The sequence below is a fragment of the Perca fluviatilis genome, chromosome 22 (genome assembly GCF_010015445.1).
Source record: "Perca fluviatilis chromosome 22, GENO_Pfluv_1.0, whole genome shotgun sequence".
Taxonomy (NCBI): domain Eukaryota; kingdom Metazoa; phylum Chordata; class Actinopteri; order Perciformes; family Percidae; genus Perca; species Perca fluviatilis.
In genome coordinates, this window is record NC_053133.1 from 3,510,437 (window position 1) to 3,531,681 (window position 21,245).

General features: G+C 40.9%; 1 protein-coding gene across 1 annotated transcript in view; it reads right to left on the minus strand.

Moving 5' to 3' along the window:
- Nucleotides 1–335: 335 nt before the first annotated feature.
- Nucleotides 336–21,245, minus strand: part of cnn3a (calponin 3, acidic a) — a 33,022-nt gene continuing 12,112 nt past the window's right edge. The window contains exons 2-7 of the mRNA XM_039790264.1: nucleotides 8,045–8,166; nucleotides 7,559–7,625; nucleotides 6,396–6,533; nucleotides 6,167–6,283; nucleotides 3,956–4,102; nucleotides 336–2,398 (exon numbers count right to left, since the gene is read on the minus strand). Coding sequence (XP_039646198.1) covers nucleotides 2,057–2,398; nucleotides 3,956–4,102; nucleotides 6,167–6,283; nucleotides 6,396–6,533; nucleotides 7,559–7,625; nucleotides 8,045–8,166 — 933 coding nt within the window. The 3' untranslated portion in view covers nucleotides 336–2,056. The remainder of the gene's footprint in view (nucleotides 2,399–3,955; nucleotides 4,103–6,166; nucleotides 6,284–6,395; nucleotides 6,534–7,558; nucleotides 7,626–8,044; nucleotides 8,167–21,245) is intronic.

Consider the following 21,245-nt stretch of genomic DNA (forward strand, 5'->3'; position numbering starts at 1 on the left):
ATAAAATGGACCAGAGTCTGGTAGGACCAGGCTAATGGACCAGAGTCTGGTAGGACCAGGCTAGTGGACCAGAGTCTGGTAAGACCAGGCTAGTGGACCAGAGTCTGGTAAGACCAGGCTACCACGTTGCTGCGGTTTGCGAAGAATTAACCACTGAAACGCTTCAACCTCAGAACTACACACTCCCGTCTCAGAGCTGCAATCTTTCCGCTACATAAGGAATGCAGCATGAAATGACTTTAGATGTTCTGAAACGTTAACACTGTTAAGCTTCTTCCAATAGAGCTGGACACGTGATAGGTTGGTAACAATAGTGTGCAGACAGGCTTCCAGAATTGAAGAATTTAAGGCTTTATTTATAACATATCATTTCTTTACGACCAATATAACAGTGGACTGTTTTACAATGAGAGACATTGCAATAAATACAGTTTGGGAATACAAAGGGGGAATAATATGAAAATATAGTCATGTAATAGAACAAAGTGTGACTGTAAAATAGAGTCAGCTTGGGTTTGGTCATCTGCACTATCCGAACAGCCACCAGCCGCTCATCATTTAAAAAATAAAAACACTATCTAGTGATTAAATGTAGTTAAAAAAAAAAGGAATACCAGTATCAAAAACTGTGGTTGAATACAGACGGAACACAGAGGAGAGATCAGTAGGGCTGTGCTCGATTAAAGGAATTCTTAGTCAACTAAAGTCCAGCTCAGACCAAAGATTTGCGACGAGACGAGTGTAAACTTGCAACTGCTTGCAGCACGTCGGTCTGCAGCGTTCTGAAAGCTGCCAGTTTACACCAATGAGACGAGACGGGACGGGGTATCATCTCCATAGCAACGGCTCTTTGTACCTCCGTCCTAACTTCCGACTTCCAGGCATTTTAAAGCTGAATATTTCATTTGTTGCATCTAAATTTGAATGTGGATAACGTTAGTGATAGTGAGATGCTTGCTACAGTTACATTTCTAGTGATGAATCGGTGAAAACACGTTTTCTTTCTCTGATTCAGGGCTTTGTCCGAGGCGCTCCCTCTCCTTCTCTCGGTCGCTGAGCCTCTGTTAACAGTTTGTAACAGAAATAACGTGGATTATGGATTATTTTATTGTAGCTGACTTTACAAGATGACTTCTCTATTGGCTGTTGAAACAGGCGACGTCTCTGACGTTGTAAAACCAGCCTCTGGAGACTCCACCAGCTGAGTCGCAGCCACACCATCAGCTGGTTGGAGTCCAGCTGGGACGGGCCGGTTCAGACCGCTTTTGTCTACGATGTTCTAAAACGGTTTCGTCTCGTCGCAAATCTTTGGTCTGAACTGGGCTTAGCACTCGTGATTTTGTTGACTGACGGAAGAACCATGCTAAAACATTGTTTTAAAATCTTTCTTCGGTTTACCAGCGACGTGCTCGAAGTTTCTTGGAAAGAAGTCATTCAGCATGAAAACATGACTAACGGACTAAAGAAATCTTAGTCGACTAAGACCAAAACGATGAGTCGACTAATCGACTAAGAGGGGGCAGCCCTAATTAATGTCAAACATTTTAAGAGTTTGATCATTCTACTCTATTGGATTGCCTTGAAAAGTGGCGTCAGGTGAATCTCTGTATGTGCATTCTGTGTGCGTGTCCGAGATCAGCCTATTGTTGAATTCTCTTCGAGTGGATCGTCAGCCCAGTTTCAGTCGTGGAATGCAAACACTGGAATGCAGCAGCTTCACCTGATGCTACGCCATCGGTCCACAGAGTTATCACTACTTCAGTGTTCCATCATTAAAACACATTTAAAAAGTGGGGTATTAAAAAAAAAAACAATGCCGTAAAAACATTTATCAGCACTGTATCTCATTATTCTATGCCACTACCGCTTCTCACAACCCTTTGCTGCTCAGATTAAAGAGTCTAGGTGAAGAAGGAAAAGCACTCAAGGCAACAATTCATCGTATGCTCGGAGAGAAGAAAAAGACTAGTGAGGATAGCAAAAGACTTGCTCTGTTGCGTAGTTGATAAGAGTACACTAAGGTAATACTGATCTGGAGGGGGGTGGGGGGTCTCCGCTAATAGTCAATGCCCTGATCATTGTAATGGGCGCTGTAGTCGTCATGGTAGCCTCCGTGGTACTCGTCCTCCGGGAACTCGGCCTGATAGTCACTGTCGCTGATCTCCGAGCCGTTGGTGCCGGTGCCCTGGCTGCCGTTGGCGTGGATGACCGGCTCCGTCGGCGGGGCGCAGTACTTGGGGTCGTAGACCTGCCGCCCCAGGCCGTACACACTCATGCCCCGCTGAGACGCCACCTTGTTGGTGCCCATCTGGAGGGAGATGGTGGAGTTGTCCAGCGGCTGCTGCACCACCTTCTGGTCATAGATGTCTCTGCGGGTACCGGGGGCTGACATGCCCGCCTGCAGGAAACCACAACGCAGCGGGAAACCTTACCACATGATGCAGGCAGTGCACATACTGTATACTCTCCTTGCTAGGGTTGGGCATCGTTTGGATTTTAACAATTCTGATTCCTATTAATCTTCCTTTCGATTCCAGTTTATTGAGGGGTGGAGTTAAAACTAAAACGTTCCTCTTATCTGTGAAATAAGCATGGTCACATGCTTATTTCACAGATAAGAGGACCTTTTTATTTTGATTAAATGGGGGTTTACAGTTTCACCAGGCTTTTTCAATGTAAAGAAAAGCCACAATAGAGCTCCGCTTACTGTGCTCCATGGCTGCAACACAACAAGCGCCTGGAAGTACGGTGGCTGCTATGGAAACCAAAACTTAAATTTGGAACAGATGATCAGATTCGAAACGATTCCAAGTTGGAACAGGTTCTCGATGCCCAATCCTTGCATGAATTGCTCTGTTCTATGTGCACACATTCTTGTGGATGAATACATTTAAACTAGAGCTGCACGATATGCACGAGGGAAACGTATCGCAATATCGTGCTCTAACAAAATAACGCGCGATAAATAAACAGATATTGAAGTGTTCTCCGTTCTGCATTTCAGCTGCTCTCAGTATTCTGCTAAAATACAACAAATTAAACATTGAATTGAATATAAAAAGCACCACTAAAAAAATGGATGACAGTTAACATTTTAGAGTGCACTTTTCTACCGGCATTTTCTTTCAACTAACACAAATAAATCTCTGTGTCTTTCGGGATGCGACGCAGCTTTCCGCAATGCGTTCATTGTTTTTTGCGCCATGACGATATAAAATGGTAGAAATAACTAGTTAAAAGCCACTTTTAATTGCCTTGTTGCTGAAATGTGCTATAGGAATAAAGTTGCCTTGCCTTACAACCTCAGCCTGTCAGTCAGTCACCAGGGCATAGAAACCACTGTTGTGCCTGGTTGTGTCAGAGGAAGTGTAACGTTAAAGCACCGCAATCGCAATTAATATCATATCTGTCTGTGTGAAGTTGTGATAACTGTAACCACACTTGCAACCGCTTTACCGGCATCGCCGTGACTCACTGTGACTTCAACAAAACTGCCGAGACAACGTAGTTTGCTGGAGTTTGCACTGTCCCCACCTCTGCACGCGTGCATGTGTGTGTGTCGGATCCCTGCTCTCTGTCATCAAGCAGAGGGGACAGAGAAGCTCGCCCTTAGGAGCTCTCAGGTGCCGAAATTTGGCATCATTTGATTTAACGGGAATTGGTCCTAGGTAGTACCGGCGTAATTTGGTCGGTACCCAAAAAAGTACAGAGTTCGGTACCCAACCCTAATCAACAGTCCTACCCCTTAGGACCTTAGCTAATGTTAGCATTAATTGCAGTTATAAAAAAAAGAAACCGCGATTAAGTAAAAAAAAAAATTGCGATAAGACAATTATGTAATAATTGTTACAGGCCTAGTCGCACTAAGAATTCAATTGTTTTGGTCTCCTCTAGGGATTTATTGAAAATACAAAGATCCAATGAGAGCAGCATTAGAAGAGGAGTGGGTTTTAACCTGGCTGGCTCCTTTGTTGGTTCCCATCTGCAGGCTGATGGTGGTCTGGTCGTAGGGTTTGTCAGACTGAGTCTTTGGATCATACAGATGTCTTCGGGTTCCGTAGGCAGTCATTCCAGCCTGACTCGCACACTTGTTTGTCCCCATCTGAGAACACAAGGCCAGAGATAGGATCAAATCCAACCACATATCAGTCTTACTTAAAGCTATAGTGCGTAGTTTCTGTCGCCCCCCATGAGGAATTCTAAGTAATGACAAGAAAACTGTCGGCACGACCACATGATACAAGCAGAGCCCGTCTACGGAGAGCCTGTTCACTCCCTATTAAGCCCCATTGTACTGAATTTGGTTACAGTTCCATCAGAGTTCTACTGGGGGTGATCGCAGGTGAGTGCAAAATGAATGGGACAGCTAAATGTGTCTCTTTCGCCTGATTGTGGTTGAGAAATCTCAGATTTGATTGTAGTTTTTGCAAGTTCAACATGGATTATAGGTCGAAAGTTGAATAAACGAGTACTTATGTCCTTTGGATTTCTGACAGGTTGAGTCGTTGTTGCCCATAACACGCTAGCATTCTGCTAATGAATGCTGATTGGTCAGTGAAGGACTGATTACAACCAGAGATCCCATTTGACAGCATCCGAAGCGGAACCAGAATGTCAGAGCCTGTCTACGGGCATTCTCTGTTATGTAATGTTAAGGCAGAGAACGTCCCATAGACGAGCTCTGGCCTTACCTGTCAGCTGTGTTGACGATGCCTCTCTAACACCCAGCAGTGTGTATTTTCTTAGCCTCCCCTTTCGAATGCAACATTCAAATTACTAGACAAAAAATGATATCCTGAGAAAAGTAGATTTTGATGGGTATAGGTCCATAGACCTCCATTCATTCTGCCCTCACCCGTGAGCGCCCTCGTGTGGAACCAGCGTGGAACTGCAACCAGTTCAGAAACCGGAAGTTTTCCCAAGAGTGGAACTTCTCTCCTTATTAGAAATTCCAACATGACATCATGACTTTGCGTAAACCTACACGCCACTTTCCTAAAGCCAAATGGCGTGTTATCTGTACGCATTTTGAGCTATCCAGGTGTATGTCGACGATGTAAACATAAACACCGTGTTATCGTGAGAACGTGCCGTACTATCGCGAGAGCGCGTTAAAAAAGGCTTTTTAACTACAAAAAACACGGAAAAAATATGACGTGACCAACGTGACATGCTTAGGAAACATTGGGGAAGGCTTTAAAAAAATAAATAAAAAATACACCAGACGCTGGACATGAACCCAGCTCCCCTGGGTCAAAGTCCTGTGTTTTACCCATCCACCACCCCAACCAACCTCGTTCCATGAACTTACGTCTCTCCATACTACTCGCTACGCCGAAAAATCACACATAATGTAGGTCAATGGCGGCCATCCGGCATTGATAAACACGTTAAAAAGCAATTATGCGTTTTGATAACACGCCAAAATGGCTGTGAATGTAGATAACATTAGTGATAGTGAGATGCTTGCTACTGTTGCACTTGTAGTGATGAATCTGTGAAAATCTCTCTCTCTCTCTCTCTCTCTCTCTCTCTCTCTCTCTCTCTTTTTCTCTCTCTTTTTTTTTTTTTTTTTTTTTTTTTTTTTTTTTTTTTTTTTTTTTTTTTTTTTTTTTTTTTTTTTTTTTTTTTTTTTTTTTTTTTTTTTTTTTTTTTTTTTTTTTTTTTTTTTTTTTTTTTTTTTTTCTCCTTGAACAGCTGAATTTCTAGACCCCGATTATAAGACGACCCCACTTTTTTCTAGGAAAAAAAACAAACCCATCTTATGTTCGGAACAATAGGGTAGTCTCAACGTATCGTTTAGTGTGGACATTACACCTGAACTTAAGAGAGAACACAGCTGGTGCAACAGGCTTCGGTTTCTTTATTTAACAGGCAGTTATGTATCGGTTTCTGTCATGGAACAGACAGTGTGTTTGTCCTAATTTCAAAGAGCTCCTAAACCTACCCTATTCTGGCTTTTAATGGAGAGATTCAGAGTCCAATGGAAGTTTCCCTGCAGGAGAAATATGACTCCCTAGGGAAAATGCTGAATCTGTTTATTTCTCTGGAACAAACGTGGTTATACTTGAAGCTACAAACAAACCATCGGCTCTCAGTGACGTCAGCCTGAAATGTAAGTGTGTGTTTTGGCTTTAAGAAGCACTTTATCACCAGTCATAGTTACCTGCAGTCCAATGACACACTGACCGGCCTTGATCTTCTCATCGTCGAAATGTCGAGCCTGTTTGTCTGCATATTTCACCCCGATGTCAATCTTTGAGTCCATACCTTTGGTCTTTCCCTAACAGAGAAGACATGCTGGTCAAAGGACTGACGGGACATTAGATTTCACATGACAATAGAAAATCTGTTCCTCGGTAGACAATGACCCTCTGTGCTCTGCCTTCACTCACCATGCTGGCCAGTGCGAGCAGTGTGGTCTGGACTTGAGTCATGTTCCCATTTTCAAACAGGTCATTGGCCTCAAAGATGTCATTGGGCTTTAGGCCAAAGGCCAGGATAGCTTTGATGAAATTCCCAAGGTTTTCCAGCTGCAGAGAGTAACGGAAAAAAAAGAAGAAGAAAAAAAAAGGAGTGACGGGGGCTGGGACAGGGAGTCCAACAAAAACCAGGAGGAAGCAACAACAGCACAAATAAAGCTGTTAGTGGAAAGCAGTGAAAGCTTCATGAATGAGTCCACTCCCCCCTTACGGGCTGGCTACATTGCACGTGTCCAATACTACGCATCCATTATAATCAATGAAACTGGCGACGCTGGGCAGAGAGCAGCACAGTGGTGCGTATGCTTTTCATTCGAGGTGTGTGCCCTTTTACACAGAAATGGATCATAAAGTCTATATTTCTTTTAATTTACACTACCAATATATACAGGAAAAGACTTAATGACCGTCAGTGAGCGTATTGGCAGTTTTGAGAGTTTCTGTTTTTAGTTCTTGTTTCCCCTCTGATAACAGCTGACAGTAGATTGATGTTTCACAGCTCTGTGCCGGCTCCAAAAACTGAAGAAACGACAACAATCCCAGAGGAAAAGCTCTCCGTCTCGCCTGTGACTCCCACAATCCTTCGCCGTGTGTGCGCAGCAGGTGTAGCCGGTTAAAAGATACAGATAAGACACAATAGTAAAAATTATCGGTCCGCGTGTCAAGGACACAAGTCTGTGTTATTTGACCGCAATCTATTTATTTCTGGCAATTTGATAAATAAAAAATGTGCATTAAGCTTGAGTAAATGAAACCCCAATCAACAAAACTGCCTAAAAAAATGGTTTTAATATATAAATAATCCCATTAAAATCACCGGCACAGCCTGACTCTGGACGGTAAAACTGAGATTAGTGCTCCTATTCAAGGTTATGTTCTGCTTGTTCAACGGTTGTTGGATAAATTCCTATTAAACACATTAAGAGAGGATTTGAAGAGCTATTTCTTCTCTCGGTTCTTATCATTTTGACACTGGTGAATTTCCTTTGGTGCTGGCTAAAAGGGGGGAGGGGCGCAACAATGCAGGAAAACCCCTGAGACTGGTCCTAAAGGATTCGTCTGCACCGTTTCCTTACCTTGTGCCAGTTGAGCTGGGAAAGGTTGATTTTCTTTACCGAACCAGGTTGCAGCTTATTGATCAGTCTGAGAGAGGAAGGAAAACACAACATGTATCGGAATATAATGCCATCTATCAACTATGGAGCAGGGCTGCACGATATCAGGGAAATATGCGATAACGTTGTTAAATATCACGATAAGGGTATTACTTGCGATCAATACAGATATGTAAGTCCACTTTCAGTATTTCTGCTCAAATTTTCTTTAAACTAACACAAAAATCTCTGAGAGTGTTCATGAAATGCTGCAGCCTTTCAAGATGGGTTTATTGCGGTGGTTGATATCGCCATGACAATAAATAAAAATACAAAAAACGATATATTGTGCAGCCCTACTATGGAGGATACATTTTAGTTCACGTTTTACCATCAAACCGGGAGTATTCAAAAATATACTATATAAAAAATACCCCCCCTCCCGCACACACACCCACCCACACTTACTCGCAGAGGATGACTCCATCCTTCAAGCCTTTCTGGAAGTTCTCTCCGATAGACATTCCTGTCACCTCCTCAATCCAGAAACGGAGTTCCTCCTCCTTTTGTGTGTCATATTTCTGAGCAATCTGAAAGATAAAACATTGTTTTTTTATTATTATTATTATTATTATTATTATTATTAATAATAACAATACACGTTATGTATAACACACTTTACATTTAAAACCAATCTCAAAGCACTACAGGGTAAAAGCATCGATATAAAAGACGAAGATGAAAGCATAAAAACGGGAGAATAAAAGAAGCAACCAGTGAGGTCAATGACAAGTCAGAGGTCTCGGTAAAAAGAGTTGCCCAAACTATTGTGCCTTTTATCAGCAGCTGCTTGGCCTGTTAAACGAGCCTGGCTCCCATTTGGGTGGTTTAGCTTTGTACGTTAGGCCAGCTGTTCAAAATCTGGAGGGGATTTTTGACGGTACCATGAAATTCGACAAACAGATTAATAACGTTGTTAAAATGAGCTTTTTCCAGCTCCATCTTCTGGCTAAAGTCCTTCCTACACAGGCGTCGTCTTGAGAAGGCAATTCTCGCCTTTATTAGTTCAAGGCTGGATTACTGGAAGCAGTTGGAGGAGGTGGTGAACACCGCATCCAAAATGATAGGACGTGCCAACCCATCTGTAGCCTCTATCAGCCATAAAGCACAGAAAGTGCTAGACGACCCCTCCCACCCTGCCAGGTCCCTCTTCCAACTACTGCCCAAAATTGCGCTTCTGTAATAGTACTTACTCACTATTAGGCTCCTTAATGCTCAGTAACAGTACTAACTCTGTCACTATTAGGCTCCTTAATGCTCAGTAACAGTACTAACGCTGTCACCATTAGGCTCCTTAATGCTCAGTAACAGTACTAACTCTGTCACCATTAGGCTCCTTAATGCTCAGTAACAGTACTAACTCTGTCACCATTAGGCTCCTTAATGCTCAGTAACAGTACTAATTCTGTCACTATTAGGCTCCTTAATGCTCAGTAACAGTACTAACTCTGTCACCATTAGGCTCCTTAATGCTCAGTAACAGTACTAACTCTGTCACCATTAGGCTCCTTAATGCTCAGTAACAGTACTAACTCTGTCACCATTAGGCTCCTTATTGCTCAGTAACAGTACTAACTCTGTCACCATTAGGCTCCTTAATGCTCAGTAACAGTACTAACGCTGTCACTATTAGGCTCCTTAATGCTCAGTAACAGTACTAACTCTGTCACCATTAGGCTCCTTAATGCTCAGTAACAGTACTAACTCTGTCACTATTAGGCTCCTTAATGCTCAGTAACAGTACTAACTCTGTCACCATTAGGCTCCTTAATGCTCAGTAACAGTACTAACTCTGTCACCATTAGGCTCCTTAATGCTCAGTAACAGTACTAACTCTGTCACTATTAGGCTCCTTAATGCTCAGTAACAGTACTAACTCTGTCACTATTAGGCTCCTTAATGCTCAGTAACAGTACTAACTCTGTCACTATTAGGCTCCTTAATGCTCAGTAACAGTACTAACTCTGTCACCATTAGGCTCCTTAATGCTCAGTAACAGTACTAACTCTGTCACTATTAGGCTCCTTAATGCTCAGTAACAGTACTAACTCTGTCACCATTAGGCTCCTTAATGCTCAGTAACAGTACTAACTCTGTCACTATTAGGCTCCTTAATGCTCAGTAATAGTACTAACTCTGTCACTATTAGGCTCCTTAATGCTCAGTAACAGTACTAACTCTGTCACTATTAGGCTCCTTAATGCTCAGTAACAGTACTAACGCTGTCACTATTAGGCTCCTTAATGCTCAGTAACAGTACTAACTCTGTCACTATTAGGCTCCTTAATGCTCAGTAACAGTACTAACGCTGTCACTATTAGGCTCCTTAATGCTCAGTAACAGTACTAACGCTGTCACTATTAGGCTCCTTAATGCTCAGGCACCTTGCAGAGTAAACCTGGACTAAATGCACCTTAGACACAAGGCACTTTATGGGTAGTTGCAATAGCACAAGGTCTTTACAGCTTTTTACTGGTTTGAATGATTGTCTATGTGATTTCTTTTATGTACTGTATGTTCCTGTGTATGCATGCGTGTACGTCTTTTTTTTTTTACCTGATTGGTACCAAGACAAATTCCAGTCAACTGTGTTGACATGGCAATAAAGTACTGAATAAAGTATTGAACTTGAACTGTAATGCACTTAATGTTGCCCTCAATCAAACTTCTATTTTCCTGCCTTCGACTTATGCAAAATGCTGCTGCTGCATGCACACATCTCTCCTGTTCTTTACACTCTCCATCGGCTCCCGGGGCGGTTTAGAATCCAATTGTAAGATTTGAATGTTTAATAATGTTACATATCATAGGTTGTTAACAGAAATGTCCTATTTTCAGATGATTTTATTATTTATTTTGGATCACTTTATTGATCATGATGGTAGAAGCAGTAATATGTAGATGCTGCTGTTGAACTGAGGCAGATCAGACATTTCACTTTACAAGAAAGTACTGATATTTTTTATTGGAATTGTTTTCTATTATTATAACTTTAGCCTTTGTGATAAATGTTTTGTGTGTGACTGTTCAATGTTCCATGCTTATTAAAAGAAAAACAGTTATTGCTGGCAATTCATATCTATGTTCTCATCCTACATAAGAATATAGAGCACTTTTGATTGTGTCTCATGTTATAATGCCCATGACATGTTTTATCTATTACACAGCGAATATTGAACTTTAGCTAAACTTTTAAGAACAAATATCAAAAATTGAATCGTAATCGCAATATCTGGCTGAAAAAAAAAAATCGCAAATAACTGTTGTCCCTATATCGTTCAGCTCGAAGAGAAACTGTCTGATAGTGTGGAGGACACATTTTTACAGACTACTCTAGTCCGTTTCAGGCATATGACCCCTTTATCATCATGGCCTGAGTTACACAATACTCCCCAATGGCAGATGTCTTCAACATGGGGTCCGGGGCCCCTAGGGGGTCCTCAGAGTTACTGCAGGGGGCCCACCAAATTATTGTCAAGTTTTTGAAAGCTTTTTATTACAGGAAAATACTTTGCACATCTATAACGTGAGACAGGTGCGTCGGAGGGGGATAAGTAAGTCAAAAGTTGCAAAGAAACTCCCGCACGCTGTCTAACCAGCAAAAAATAAATATAATAGCAGGAAACATTTCGGTACTAGACCATCATCGGGCAAAATGAATGAAGGGAGTTTTTCAAAAATTAAAATGTCTTAACATGAATCAAAAAAATCATTAGCAAATATATATCAGCCTATTTGTGGTAAAAAAAAAAGAAAAACACATTGATGATAGACTTACTGGCCTATAGGTAAGGTAGTCTCTACATCATCCACAGACACAGTTCATCCTAAACATTCACTGTGCCACATGTATGTATGTTTAACATTAAAACCTAATTTATAAAGTCATGCCAACAATTATTATTTTTAAAAGCTTAGTATTCTATGGCCGGTATAAAGGCTTTGTTATTGTAGGCCCACTTTAATATGCAACTTCATTTTACACAATATATGTAGTAGGGGGTCCCTGCTCTGTCTCTCTGTCAGTTAAGGGGTCTTTGGCTTAAAGAACATTTAAGACCCAAGCTGACAGAAATTTGATATATATAGCAGAGGGAAAGTCTGACAGTGGTGCTATGGAAAAATAGTTCTATCTGTAATCTTCCCATTTGCTCCTCTCATCTCCTAACATTTAAATGCATAAACATCCCACAGACACTGCTCATCCACAGCAGGGCAAAGAGTCGGCAGCAGTTTATAGTCAAAAGAACCACACGAAACGAACCATCTGGTGTCCATCTCACAGCAGTTTTAAGCCACATTTTTACGATGCGCCTTTTAGCTCTTGTTTGCTTTTATCCGTTTTTATATTTTAACCCGGATAAAGGATTTTAGTCATCGAGCGTCTGGATCTGAAGTTATCAGAGAAGCAAACCGAGCTGACTGAGCTCCTGCAGCCGATGTGTCGAACATCGGCGGAGAAAACCACTGAATGGGGCAGTTTCACGTTAAAAATCGGTGTTTTACCGGTTTAAATCACCGGGTCCGTTTGTTTCAAAGAGGAGGAAACCTTTGCGGATTATAAATAATAATTCATTGCATTTATATTAGGGCTGCAAAATATGTTACTTTTTTTTTCTTTAATTGTCATCAACTGGCGCAATAACCACATAGCGAAAGGCTGCGATAGCAGAAAACTTTTTTTCCATCTTTTTTTGTGCTGCCTTTCACATTCAATTCATGTTCAGTGTTCAATAAAAGAATGTTGGAAACAATTTCATTTCATTTGTTTTAAATTCAATAAGCAGTTTGTTGTATTTGAGCAGAATTCTGAAAGCAGCAGAGCTGAGAACACTTTAACCCTCCTGTTGTCCTCGGGTCAAATTTGACCCATTTTCAAAAAGTTTCTATATCAGAAATTTGGGTTTCTTTCAACCAAAATTGTCAAAAAGTTTTTTTGAAAAAAAAAAAAAAAAAAAAAAACGTTGAAAAAAAAGTGACAAAAATGTCGTAAAAATATTCAAAAAAAAGAGCAGAACTTTGGAAAAATGTGAAGAAAAAAAAAAGATGACTAAACCATTGAAAAAAAAAAAAGGGTTTTAATCTTGATCTATTTATCGCAAGTAAAATAGTTATCGCAGTATTAAGTTTTCACATATTTCCCTCATATCTTGCAACCCTAATCTATATAGTGCTTAATCATACACACTCAACGCGCTTCACGGGGGGTGACTACTCTCTACCACCACCAATGTGAAGGCCCCATCTGCCCCCCGCCCCCAACATAAACCACCCCATCCCAATTCAGAATTAATTACAGAGGTTCTAAGATATGGAATTCTCTCCCTCCCAGCATAAGGAAAAATTCAGCTCATTCAAAAAGATCTGTGAAAAATCTGTAACTCATATGTTTTTTTATTGCTTTTCCTTTTCTCTCTTTCTTCAATCTTTATTTTCTCTCCTCATCTTGTTGTTCCTTTCTTCTGTCCCTTGTTTTTTAATGTTTTGATTTTCTACATGCTACCTTTCGTTGATTAATTTAAGGAAACCCAACATGTAAAGCCCCTTGAGGGTTTTCTGTCTTTTTTTACTTATGTTGTCATATATGTAACACTATTGGTTTTTTTAAAAAACACATGTGCTAAATCAAATCAAAGGGCCAGGATGACCAGGGTTCCATCTGAGTGCAATGCCAGCATCGCTCCGTCTTTGGCGGTTGTTTAGATTGAGAGACCCCTGGTGGTGGAACGTGACATATAGTCCGTTTAGGGGCCTTGACTTGAAGACAAAACATTACATTACACTTTAAAATGTTTTGTCCTTTGTGTCAAAAAAGGGCCGTTTCATTTCTGCTGCAGTCCATCACTTGTCCTCCCTTCACTGAAACCTGACAGCAATCAATTCAGACACTTTGTGCCAAGTAGGGCTGCACAATTATGGAACAAATCATAATCTCGCTCCTTTTGGTCCATATTAAAATCACTATTTAAAACGATTACTCATCGTCTTTTGGAAAGATGTTGCAATTATTGAATAAAAAAAACAAAAAAACAATGAAAATAAGTCAAAGGCCCTGAACACCCACACAGGTGTTTATAGTTGACGTGGCTGATTGGTAAGGACATCAGTAAGGACAGCGGGGCATCTAAAGACATTAAAGCAAGGCTGGGAAAAGCTCTGGGTGCCTTCTCCCAACTCCGTCCCATCTGGAGATCAAAACAATACAGCCTTAAAATGAAGATGCTCCTGTATAACTGCAATGTAAAGTCTGTCCTGCTGTACGGTTCAGAGAGCTGGCGAGTTGTCAAAACAGACATGAGGAGAATGGAAGTGTTCCGTAATGGATGCCAGCTCTTTTGGCCTAATAAGATCTCCAATTGTACAAGAAAACAGGGAGCCGGAGCATCACCAAGGAGACTGACCACAGACGCCTGAGATGGCTAGGATGTGTGTTGAGGATGGAGCAGGACCGCATCGCAAAAGTCGCCTTAATATGGACACCACCTGGCAAAAGAAAAACCTGGGGAGGCCCAAAACCACGTGGTGCAGAACTGTGACACAAGAGCTGGAACAGATGAACCTGTCATGGGGAGAGGCCCAACATGCTGCCAGGGACCCAATGCAATGGTGAGTGCTCATTGGAGCCTTATGTCCCATAGGGGACGAAGAGGAATAAGTAAGTAAGTAAGTAAGTAAGTAAGTAAGTAAGTAAGTAAGTAAGTAAGTAAGTAAGTGGCTGATTGGGCCTTTTCCAGGACTGTGTGGGTGTGGATAGACTGAGTGATTGACATCTTCCTGAGTCCACAGTTAGTGTTGTTGCACCAGTTAGGGCGGGACAAATGACAGCTTTGTCATCCTTATTGGTAGAAAGATTTGTGACCTAATTACTTCCCATCAAAGCTCCGGTCCACCATCAACCTGAGCAGAGGGGTTATCAAACAGAATAACAGTGAAAACAAATTGAACGGTGACATTTCCCTTAATACTTTTATGGGAAGGGTTCTGTTTTTACCTCTAGATGGGGTGGGATAAGGGGACAATAATGTCTGTAGATTTTTATGACTTTATGTATCTGTATTGTATACTGTAAATACTTTGTATGGTATTGCGCCATCTACCTGCCCAGGGACTACGGATGGAAACTAGCAATTTGCTACAACCTGGCACAAGACATCTATTACAGTCCCTGTTCAAATAAATCAATTATAATTACAATTACAACTGCAAAGCCCTGCGTAATGCACAGTCAAAACCTCGGCTCACTGTCATGTAAAGAACAGACAGATACTGGAATCTTCATATTCCCTCCCCTCCTCCCTGGTCTGGTTAAAAGCCAAGCAGGATGTTGTGCTCCAAACTGTGACACAGTGGATGGTTGGAGTTCAAGGTTGGATCTTCTCTGCTCGTAATAACGTCAGGGCTGAAAGCTGTGTCGCTTAGGAGCTAATGTGAGCTGGTTCTGTGTCTGTGGAGTCTGACAATACCAGAGGAACCACACACACTGAGAGGCCAAAGAGCTAGAACGATAGAGAGGGGGATTTTTTTCCCCTCTTCACGTCTCCAGGCAGTTATTTTCGAAGGAAGATTGCCAAGAACTCTCTGGGAAAGAAAAAACAAAACAAAAAACAGGCATTGGAAAAAGGGATCCAATTCTTTTGATGGAACCATTAAAACTGATCTGCTGAGGAAAAAATTCTGGAAGGTCACGAGTCGAGCCAGCTGGAACTTTAAACTGAAAAAAAGAAAATCAAACCTCTGTACCCGAAAGCATTTCCTGATGACAGCACAAAACTGCACGCAGTTCAAAATAGTTTCAGTGAAGTCAGTGCTACGGTCTAACACACTCTTAAGAATGCACAGAATGTAGTCTGAGCCGGTCTCAGTCAGGAATTCAGCTACACATGGTCCAACCAGGGTGATAGGTGACGTTAACCAAAACACTCGAGTGTGAAAACAAATACCATCCAACCGCAGCGGTTAGTCAGCATGAAGCTGACTGGCGTCCGTCACGCCGCGGCCCTGACTGAGTAGTGAACCGAGGCTGAGCAAACAGAGAGACGCTGCTATTCATTAATATACAACCACCTCCGAGCTCCAGAAACACGCAACATACCGCATACGGTGGTGAGAGGAGCCACGTCATCAACTGGGAGGACAAAGAGAAACAGCACAGGCAACAAGTCAGAGTTTCAGGAGGAGGAGGAGGAGGAGGAGGAGGAGGAGGAGGAGGAGGAGGAGGAGGAGAAGGAGAAGAAGAAGGAGAAGGAGAAGAATAAGAAGAAGAAGAAGAAGACTAGATTTAGTAACTACTCATATTCTATATTGTTTCATCTGCCAATGAAGAGTACTTTTTTTGTTTGTTTAGTCCAGTGGTTCTTACACATACCCCCTGGGCAGTAGACATGTTCCAATACAGATACCAGGATCGGAACAGCCTCCTATACCGCCTAAAACGCTGGTATCGGTATGTACTGGAGTTTATGTACCGATCTGATACCATGTAATTAAGGACTGAAGAAAATCTACTTTAAAGTAGTTTATTTATGTTCTGTTTCCGTTATGACTGACGTCAAACTGGACGATAAAAGAAAGTTCTGTGACGTTCATTGTTTGTTTGTTCATGTTTCATAAAAAGTTGAACCCGAGCCAGACAGACAACAAAGATAGAAATCATATCCCATCCATACAGGGATAGTAGTATACAGCTGGTAAAACATAATCAAATATATGACACACTGGTATGGGATCGGTACTCGGTATCGGCCGGTACGCAAGTTCAGGTATCAAGCAAAAAAATGGTATCGAACCATCTCTAATTTTTGGTAGAAAAACAAAAGCCTATACAGCGCTGCACCATCAGTGATTTACATTACATTACATGTCATTTAGCTGATGCTTTTATCCAAAGTGACTTACAATTGCTACATATGTCTAGGGGTTAAGTGTCTTGCTCAGGGACACATTGGTTGATGTATCATAGTGGGAATCAAACCCGGGTCTCCCACACCAAAGGCATATGTCATATCCACTGCCCCATCACCCACCCACTAAACAGCAAGCTTGTACGTCAAAAACACTTAAATGCTACTTCAAATGTTTAGAATCCATTACTAAAATCAGTGTATTATGTTAGTATAATTATTTTAGGGAATTACGCATGATTGATATTTTTTTGAAATTCACTTTTTAAAATGAAATCTCACGTACGCCCTGCAGCACTCCAAAGTACCTCTAGGGGTACACGTAACGCCATTGGAGAAACATTGCTTTAGTCTATAAAACGCCATGCCGCGGCCTTTTGCAATTTCCTAAACACGAGGGCAGGTTCAGTTTCAAGTACCAACATTATTTTTCACTGCGTATTTATGTATTGGTTTGTGTTCAACCCTGATCTGGACTGGTTGCAGCTCCCTCCCTTGGGAATGATGTGCTAGTTGTGGATGATTAACTCCACATGTGCTGTATAGAATTGCGTCCAGAGCTTAGCGCCGCCGAAGACAATTGTGATTGGTTTAAAGAAATGCAATGTATCTGTGGTGTAGCCAGACCTTACTCCACAGCGTTGTGGAGATAGATCTGGCAATGCGAGACTAACCGAGACTAATGGCCTTAGGCCAAATACAGTGTTTGGAAGCCCCCTCCTTCCACACATTTCTAACAGCATAATTATGGGGGTGGTTGTTCAGACCGAAAACAACAGGGGGCTGTGCGTTTTCAAGCACCAGCGAGACATGAAACAATACTGGAAGTCCAGTTGGAGTATTAGATCTAGAAGTTTCAATGATTATAAAACTATGAGACAGGTTTTCACATTGGTTATGTTGTCTCTCTTCACAAAAATCACGAGGTAAAGCAGAAATACTGCATTCACATTACGAAGTAATCCATCGGGAATGTGTTTTGACACACAACGTTGGGTTGCAGTAAAAATTAAGCCCTGTTTTGACCTTTTTGCCGGACGACGCTGCGTTTTTTTGGTTACCGGAAGCCTCTGTGTTGGCAACACCACTGCATCACCGTACTAGGGCTGTAAATGATAAAGCTGTCTTCTTTCTGGGCTTGGACAACAGCCTCAGGAAGAGAATCTTTCCTGCGAGTCTAAATTGGAAGCATCCCAGTGACTGGGTAATCACAGGGCAGCACCCACATCATCAGAACTCTGGTGTCAGCAGATTACTTGGGAACTGCTATGCTTTGCCATCAACACTGTGCTTCCCATCAGTGGGAGGGGAAACGTAAACAAGAACAGACCGTGACGAGTACAGTATCTGACGTAGAAACAACAACAAGGGTCGGGTTATGCTCCAACAGAAGTAGTTTGTACAAAGTGTTGTCCGACCACATATGAAATCAAAAGTGTTCATAGCCTTGCCGAATGGCCTACACTCGGGGGGGGTAAAAAGTAGGCGAGTAATTAACACAGCGTAGTATCACAATATTTTCCGTGGCAATACTGTATTGATAAACAGACGCCAAGTATGGATCTTTTATTATATGATGTGTATTGTCAGTTCGTCTGCTTGACAATCCCATTTTGCAGCAATACAATTGAAGTGAGATGAACAAACGGAGAAATGTATCTTTTTAGATAAAACAGATGTTGACAGTTTCCTTTTGGGGAGATCATTTGAAACTGGGAAAAATTTGAAGTTGGAAAAATGGAAATAAATTGCAATATATCGCAGAATATTGCAATATGTTTAAATTGCAATAATATATAATATTGTATCATGACATAAGTATTGTGATATCGCATCGTGACATAAGTATCATGATGCTATCATATCGTGACACAAGTAACATGATGCCATCGTATCGTGACATAAGTACCGTGATGTTATCGTATCGTGACATAAGTATTGTAATGACATTGCATCGTGACATAAGTACTGTGATGATATTGCATCGTGACATAAGCATCGTGATGATATCGTATCGTGACATAAGTATCGTGATGCTATCGTATCGTGACATAAGTATCGGGATGCTATCACATCGTGACATAAGTATCATGAGGATATTGCATCGTGACATAAGTATCGTGATGCTATCGTATCGTGACATAAGTATCATGATGATATCTCATCGTGAGGCATCTGGTGATTCCCACCCCTACTAAGCTCCATTCTGGACTACACACCTGCCCATTGCACATAGTACTGTATGTATTTTAGGCACATTGTGCACTCAACCCATTCAGCCTCCTTTTCTTCTATTTTGTATATTTCTGTTTCTGTATTTATTGTTTATTTCATATTAATGTTTAATATGTTTGTTTATTCATGTATGCACCATTCACCAAGGCAAATTCCACGTAAGTGTAACTTATTGTGGCAATAAAACCTTTTGATTCTCAAGTCTCTTCTGAAGGCTCATCTCCAGTCTGCACTCTGCAGGTATATAAAACCCCAATAACCGTGCAATAAAGTGGCCAACAGTTGCACAGAGCTGCAAAGCTGGGTTTAAAAATATCTTGTAATGGAGCTTTAAATTTGAAACCAGTCTAACAATTAAAAAGGGACACTATCACGTTTCAAGAACTGTCAGTGATAACTAGCAATTTAAAAAAATAAAGGGGCGACTGATTTACAGTTCTATGACGCTCTAAAATATTTAACCAGTATCTCAACTTATCCTGGGTTTGTTTATACAACAATTTTTTCTGTTCAATTACATGAATTACATTTTTTTATGTTCTTTAAAAAGTGTAACTTAACAGCAGCTGAAAATCTTGTTTTCTCCAAAATGTGCTTGTGTCCTTTAACTTCTGGTTCTCAAAGACACTTATTATAGTATCATACTGTTGTTGGTTGCTAGCATTTTGTTTCTAATCTATTCCAATGCATCTTTTTTTAGCTGCTTTTGTAAGTGTGGTATTTGATTCCCCTTATTAAACAGTATGTTTTTACTTGTTCTATCAGCAGGAAATGTTCCTCCCTGACGTAGTTTAGATTTAAGGTTTCTATTTTGGCCAAATTCCCTGTCATTTCAATTACATTTCTATCAGTGAATGCTACTTGTTCATTTGGCAACTTGAAACTAATCAGATTTGGTTCCAAATTAAATCTATAACAGTTTCCTGCAGAGACTTTGAGTAGCGGAGAAGGTCAGCCACCCAGATCCACACACATGGATCTCACCTGATGGTGTTTACTATGTGATATGGCACGTCTGCTCTTTTTACCTGAGGGTTCATGTTTTATTTAATTTAAATGTTTACGATGTTTAGCAGAGGTGGTCTCCACCACTATAAAACTATAAAAGAAAGAATAACATATCGCTGAGAAAGTAAAAAACTACTCCTGTAAATAGGCGTGAATCAGAATCTGTTTCATGGCCAAATATGTGTACGCATACAAGGAATGTGATTGGGGTTTTCATTGGTCACAATAGTTCCAGTAGAAATGTAGAAATTGCATGACAAATATGTTTTATTCTTCTCTTTTTACGATACCGGTGCTAAAACAATACTTTAAAAACTGTGCCGGTGCCAAAACGTTGCCTAATTGATGTCTGAACCGATACTTAAAAAAAAAAAAAAAAAAAGAGCACAAAATGACAGTCAGTGACATTAAAGACTGGCTTGTTTATTGCTAAGGCCATGTAGTGAAATGTAATAACAATACCTAATAACCATAACTTATTTTACCAGTCAATTAATGTTAAACGACGAAAACAAGAACAACTAGATGGCAGAAGGGTATTTTACAATAAAATGAATGCGCCATGAGCTTACGAGTTGCAATTGAACGCACCATTAAGTCCCGTCAGTGTGCTTTCTCCGAGAACTCCGACAGCAGCAGTGGCCATGGTGCTGCTAGTCTACTCTGCGTCTTTATGTCACAAGCATAACTATGCATATCACATTTTGTTTATTTATTTAAATCAGTTCTATGGCAACCAGGCCAATTTGAGATAGATGAAAACTCCTTTTTTCCCCAGTAAGTCACAAATATGCTATTAAATGCCATTAAGGTAGGCCTAGATGATCCATCTGTTAGGTGAGGGTTTATGTTCCAACTCTGTGCCATTGTACTGGTGTCCGTGTTTGACTTCACCTCTCTAGCAGCTCTGCACACATAAACACAATCAATCTGTTTGCTTGTAACGACACCACCCACAGGCACACGGAACATAAAGGGGAGAAAACAAACAGACTCTTCAGGATGGGGGTTTTAAAGACACTGAAGGATTCAGTCAGTATATAATACTGACTGGTGGTTAGGACTTTTTGAGCGGACTTTTTTGCTGCCTCATCAAAATGTATAGATTGACGTGCTTTGCTTGGTGAGCCAACAAGTTCCATTCATATATTTCTTTCTGATCAAACGATCATCATTACACATTCAAAAAAAGGTAGTGTCATCACTCAGGTCGTAGTGTTAGTGAAGAGTTACAGCATTGAGAAGGAAAAACGCTGTAACCAAAAACTAACAAAATTGAGATAAACCTCTGTTAGTAACAAAAACAGCAACATAGTGACGGAAATGTTATGTAACCCATTAATAAAAGCAGCGGTTCAAGATCTGCAGTACTCTTCTACTGTATCTGCTTTGCAAGACAATGCGGCTCATATACAGTACGATTAACTTACCAATATTTACGATAAACAGTTAAGTTTTCAGCATTG